The following is a 6,000-nucleotide window of genomic DNA, read 5'->3' as shown; positions in this document are numbered from 1 at the left end:
TTACTTAAAAAAAAATGAATAAACAGAAAGGAAAAAAACCCCACAACCCTAGCAGGAGTTGTTTTTCCTTGTCGGCCCTTCTGCTCCTCTCCCCCCTCCCCAGCGGCGAGGACGGCAGCCAGGCAGCGGCAAGTCCCCTCTCGGGCTGCGCGGGGCGGAATAAATAGGCGGGCGGCGGCGCGGCCGGCGGAGCCCTCCGCGGCCCCTCCACGTCACTCCGCGGCGAGGCGAGCACGTGGGGCGGGGAGACCTTATAAATCTCCCTCTCCCCGCGCGGCCGTGATGTTATCTGCTGGCACTCGTCCCCTCCGCGCAGGGACAGCCGCGGGGCCGGGGGGGCGCCGGGCGGAGCGCTAGATCCGCCGGCAGCTGCGCCGTCGGGGTCAGCCCCGAGCCCCATCCCCGAAGCGCTGGGCGGCAGGGGGGGGAGAGGAGCGGCCGCTCCGCGGGAAGGCTTGTCGGGGCGGCGGCAGCGGCGCTGCCTGACTGCGGCGTAGGGTTGGCGTTTGGGAGAGGAGGAGGAAGAGGAGGGAGCTGGAAAGAAAAAAAACCCACAAGCTCTGCGGCCCGGGCGGGGGTGGGTCGGTGCATGCAGCGCGGGGCGCCGGCAGCAGCCTGCGGGACGCGGCCGGAGGGAGGATCGATCGCCGCCGCCGGGCCGCGGGGGCCGGGGCCGGGCGCAGCCCCGCGCACACGTGCGCGCCTCTGCCGGCGCCGCCGCGGGGGCTGAGCGGGGCGGTGCCGCCGCCGCCCGCCGGGAGCCGCCGGCCGCCGCGGGCGCACGGCGGGGCTCAGCGCCGCGCCGGCACCCTCTGCCCCGCCGGCTGCGGCAGCGCCCTGTAATACCCATCACTGCTGCTTCTCCCCCCTCCTTTTTCCTTTTTTCTTTTTTTTTTTTCAGTTTTTTTTGGTTTTTTTTTTTTTTTTTTTGTTTTCCAGCCTGCTCCGCCAGCGCGCTGAGAACAGTCTCCCTTCCATTTACTTGATTTGCAGGTTTGTTGGTCTGTTTAGGGGGGTTTCCTCTCCTTTTTTTGCTGTCCGGCTTACTCCACCCCCGAGTTTTACCTAGTTGTAGCAGCTTGCTTCCGTTTATATATATATATATTTTTTTTTTATTGGTATTTTTTTCACTGACGCTTCCCGTGTGGTTTTCGATTGCAAGCCGTCCTTGCAGTCCGATTTTTAACTGCATTTTGTCTGCAGGTCTTCTCTTTGTTTGTACACATCCCCGTTTTATTTTTATTTTTTTTTTTCCGTTGTTGTTGTTCGTTGTTAAAGTCACTCTTTTTTTGGGGGGGCGCTGTATTTAAACACTTAAAATGCACTGCTATCTCCTGAGCGTGTTTCTCACCGTGGATCTGGCCACCGTGGCTTTCAGCCTGTCTACCTGCAGCACCCTCGACATGGATCAGTTTATGCGGAAGAGGATCGAGGCGATCCGGGGGCAGATCTTGAGCAAACTGAAGCTCACCAGCCCCCCGGACGAGTACCCCGAGCCCGAGGAGGTGCCCCCGGAGGTCATCTCCATCTACAACAGCACCAGGGACCTGCTACAAGAGAAAGCCAACCACAGAGCTGCCACTTGTGAAAGGGAGAGGAGCGACGAGGAGTATTATGCTAAAGAAGTTTACAAAATAGACATGCAGCCTTTTTACCCTGAAAGTAAGTCCTCTGTGTTTGTGCATGTGTGTAATTTTGCCCCTGAGGCTTGGCCATGCCCGGCACCTTCAAATACCAGCCCCGTGCATCATCATTTACTCGGTTTGCTCTTATCCTCAGCATCTATTTGGTGGTGGCTTCCAGGGTTTCGTTTAGGTGGTGGGGTACGTATATGCCTGGGTGGGTGGGTTGGGGGGTCAGCTGTCCCCCCAGCCTGGCAAGGTTTCCGATCCCCTCTGAAGTCACCCAGAGTCTCTAAAGGTGCCTCTGCTTTCCGCCACCATGTACCTGAGCAAATCTCCCGCCCCCACCCCGGATCCCGCTCCCTCCCCAGCCCTGGGTTTAGCTCCCCCACAGCCCCGTCTGCAGCCTCCAAAAAGAGCCAATATCTTTCCACTGCTGTTGTTTCCCTTGGAGTGTCTGGATCGGGCAGGTTTCCATCTCTCCATAACTGAAAAGAAAAGGAGGGCTAAAAAAAAAAAAAAAAAAAAAAAAGGAGTCACCAACTCCTCTTCTGTCTGTGCCCCTCCAGAATGTGTTCCCTCAGACTGCTGGTGTTCAGAGAGGACAGGGACATAGACGTCCTCCTTCCTTTTCCCGCTCCAGCAAACCTCATGTTTTGGTTCATGGGCGCTTTCATTTCAGGTACAGGAAAAGTTTTCCCTTCTGGGTAGCCTCGGTTCTTGGAACCTGTCTCAGCCCATCTGCCTTTTGCTGTTTTTAACGACCTTCTGGTGATCCACACCACGTTTTGCACAAAAAGCAAAAAAGGGGTACAAATGCTCTGTGCTGACCAAATCCACTTAGAATGATTAATAATCATAACGACGTGCCTTTTTGGTTTGGTAGTGAAGTTTAAGTGTATAGAAGAAGGAAAAAAAAAAAAAAGCACCGCACTGCCTTAAAAGAATCTAGATCATCATCATACCAAGGAAAGTGAAATACCAGAAGCAGAAAATAACTTCACCGTTCACATATCCAAAACCTAGTCCCTTCTCTTTTCATTTAGCTCAGCTTTTGTCTCTCTTCCCTCCCCCGCCACTTGATGCCCTATATACTTGCTGTCTGTTTTTTAAAAACACATACCTCTTGCTTAAATAGATAATGCAGCCATCTTGGTAACTTTATCCTAGAGTTTCTAATTGCATTTTCCCCTTATTTATTTTTAGTTTAGCAAGTTGTAGCTTTGGGGCTTGCTCTGTCTTGCATGGGATAGTCCTAGGATGCCAGCCAAGGTATCTGAACCCCACAGTCGGGGCAGCTTGCCTCCCTTTCTTCCTTTATTCTTAAATGACAGCATCAGGTATAGGACATCCTGGCGGTAAGAGCCATTTTTTTTATTGTAATTATGGCACCATCCATAATAGCCATGATAAATACGCTCCACCCTTGTTACCCTCGGGTAAGAAATACTTTTTTTTTTAAAAAAAAAAAAAAAAAAAAGTAATTTGGAGCCAAGTGGGTATTAGCAGAGAGGTTCAGTATAATTCATAGCCCTAGCAAGAACACAGAAATCATGCCTGTTTTCCACATTGGTATGCTGTAGTATTTTGCTGGTGGTTTTGATGGAAGTCAGCGCTTTGTTTTGAGACCTATGAGATGATGCCCTGAGCAGACGAATGAGCACGTATGGGCAAAGGTTAAGAAGACTGATAGCAGTGCCTTGGCTTGTGGAGTTGACCCGCTAGCAGCGAGTCTCTGAGAACTGTAAAATGCATTCATCCTGAGCACATCTGTCCTTTTTTCCTCGCGTGAGCAAACTACAAAGAACCGATAGTCCAAAATGCAGCTGCCTGCTTTCCAGAAAATTAAAATACCTGTGGTGTGTGACTTGGATGGTGTTGACAAAAGAGTATCTATTTTTAAAGTGTTGTCAGAGGCCAGGTTTGTACCGAAGTATCGATAGAGGTTTTGGAAGAGCAAAGGAGATTGCAGGTATCTACCAACAGAGTGCATCAGACGTTTGGGATCAGAGGGCCAGTTAGCAGCAAATCCAGTACTACTGTGCGAGGGCTGTCGCTAACATCAGAGTAAGTAGGTTAACTATTTTTCCACTGCTCTCTAGTTATGCTGGATGGAGCGAACCTTTCCAAAAAAGACAGAAAGGCAGAAATCGCTCCACCATATTTTAAAGGAAGAAATGGAAAGCGCAGCTCTGGCGGCCACAGGCGCTCTCTCCTAGACGTCTCGGAGTGATTTTTTTTAACTCTACGGTTTCTGCTGCGTCGGAGGGAGGCAGGAGGGAGAAGGGGATCAGTGTGAATGCACTGGAGGTCAAAAGCTGCTGGAAGGAAGGCATGGGAAAGATCAGTGGTTCAGTTTTTACCACAAGTTGTTAGCGTTCAGTAACTGACTACAACCCAAGTATTACAAATATGCTCTAATTATACTCGTAGTCAGCAATATATCACTACAGATTGCTGATAGGTCTTTGTGGGGCATTTTGTAAAGTTCAGACTAAATATTTTTAGCGATGAGGAGATTTAAAAGGAAAACTATAAGAGATATTGTATATACCCTAAGGCATATTTTGTCTTAAATATTATCCTTGGCCAACTGTACTGTATAAATACAGTAAATATGAATAGAACTGGCAAGATGCCAATCTCCTGGGATGAATTTTAGTCAAGAAGGTATTTATGGGATATAAATAATACTGTGTCAACATTTAAGAAGGGATCTGATTAGTTTTGAATTTATTCGTATTAATCTTTTCACATGCTGTTAGTTTAAGGCTCAAAGTAAAGTTATGCTAAGGTTTACTGATAGTTTGCACTGAGGAAGTAAGGGGGCATCTGGCTTGACAGTCCACTTGAGGTTAAAGGCACATCAAGTCAGAATATATGTAGAAATTCAGTGAGTCGGGGACTGCCGGACCCAAAATCAACAGATGTGAAAAGTCGTGGCAGAAAAAAATACTACAAAGAGGTTTGGAAAAACCAAAAAGGCTTTTGTCTGTCAAGCACGCCTGCCTGCGTTGCGCTCGTGACAGCATGGATTAGATACTGAAAGTCTGAAGCTCTCCCAAGTCCGGCTGGCAGTCAGACACGGAGTTGTTTTACAGAGCGGTTTACAGGGGGAGGTGGGATATGGAAGCTGAGCACGACATCAGAGAGGGTTCTTGCGAATTCTGTGCCTAGGCGATGTTACCTGAGTAGATGCTTAATACTCATTTCTAAAGCTGGATGACATTACAAGTTTATTACTTATCGGTTCTTCCTTGTATATCTAGGGCCTGATGCTTAAGCTAATTATTTATTTGAGGCTGGGTGATAATTGCCATTGCACTGATAATAAACAGAAATTTAATGCCAACACAGTTAAGGATTGTGAATTGTAATACTAGCGCATTAACTGGGATACTCAAGAAAAAACGGCAATGTGTACGCGGGGGCTGGCGCCCGGTTCCGTCATCTTCATTCACGGCAATTTTTATCACATTCAATGAGCTGGTCCGTACTGATGGCTTAAGGCTAACACAGGTAAATTTTTAAGTTTTCTGCGTTCTTGGAGATAGGTCTGCAAGCACTCAGTAGCCTAAGAAATCACAGTTCTTGTGGGTTTGGGCCTGGTTATGCATGGGTTTTAAACTACTTTAGTATGAAGGAGCCTCCGTGGGTTCCACCCTGCACTGGGTGGTAGGGTTAGTCTTCTCAGGAGCTCTGTACCATGAATATTGCTTTACATAGGCCATCATTCTGCTGAATATTCGCCTCATGAAAGACAATATTATAAACTGCCTGGGCACAACAACGTGCTTCTACTTTATCAACAAGGACTCGATTTACCATCGAGTATGTGGGCTCCTTGTCTTCAGGGTACCAGAATTACTCCTGGTCCGCGTCTGCCGGCACTGACTGCATCGTTACCACAATGTTAACAGCTACGGCTGCGCAGCTCGCGTCTGTTTGCATTAAGCAGAACACAGAAGTTAATCTTTCAGGATTTCCTATGTTGTTAATGGTATGGAAACAGTCTCAGAAGGAATACCTTATTTTAAAACCTCCTGGCTATGCTTGGCCCTGTGGCTGTGCTCTGCAGCATCTCTTGTAGGAGGCATTTGCCAGTCTTCCTCTTGGGTTTGCAGAGAGACCAGAAGGCATCCTTGAGGAGAGACGTGGGAGGAACAGTTCCTTGCTGCTTGTTCATGAATGGCACTTATTGCAATCTTCCTAGGTGGTGATGAAAAAACCCAGGAAATTGCAAATGGCTTTAAAAAGGGCCAAGGTAATTTTCTGGGTGGTAGTCTCCTACGTACCAAGAGGGGTGATAAAATAATGTGCTCTGGTGCACTAACCAAGGGCAGCTGAAGTCAAAGAGAGCTCTCTTCTTCCACTCCCG

At 48.6% G+C, this 6,000-nt stretch overlaps 1 protein-coding gene across 2 annotated transcripts in view; it reads left to right on the top strand.

Annotated features, from left to right (window-relative positions):
* Window positions 1-917: 917 nt before the first annotated feature.
* Window positions 918-6,000, top strand: part of TGFB2 (transforming growth factor beta 2) — a 70,752-nt gene continuing 65,669 nt past the window's right edge. For both annotated transcript variants that reach the window (XM_063328428.1, XM_063328427.1), the window contains exon 1: window positions 918-1,662. In XM_063328428.1, coding sequence (XP_063184498.1) covers window positions 1,320-1,662 — 343 coding nt within the window. In that variant the 5' untranslated portion in view covers window positions 918-1,319. The remainder of the gene's footprint in view (window positions 1,663-6,000) is intronic.

Source organism: Chroicocephalus ridibundus, chromosome 3, assembly GCF_963924245.1.
Source record: "Chroicocephalus ridibundus chromosome 3, bChrRid1.1, whole genome shotgun sequence".
Taxonomy (NCBI): Eukaryota; Metazoa; Chordata; class Aves; order Charadriiformes; family Laridae; genus Chroicocephalus; species Chroicocephalus ridibundus.
This window is presented reverse-complemented; position numbering and strand designations above follow the sequence as displayed.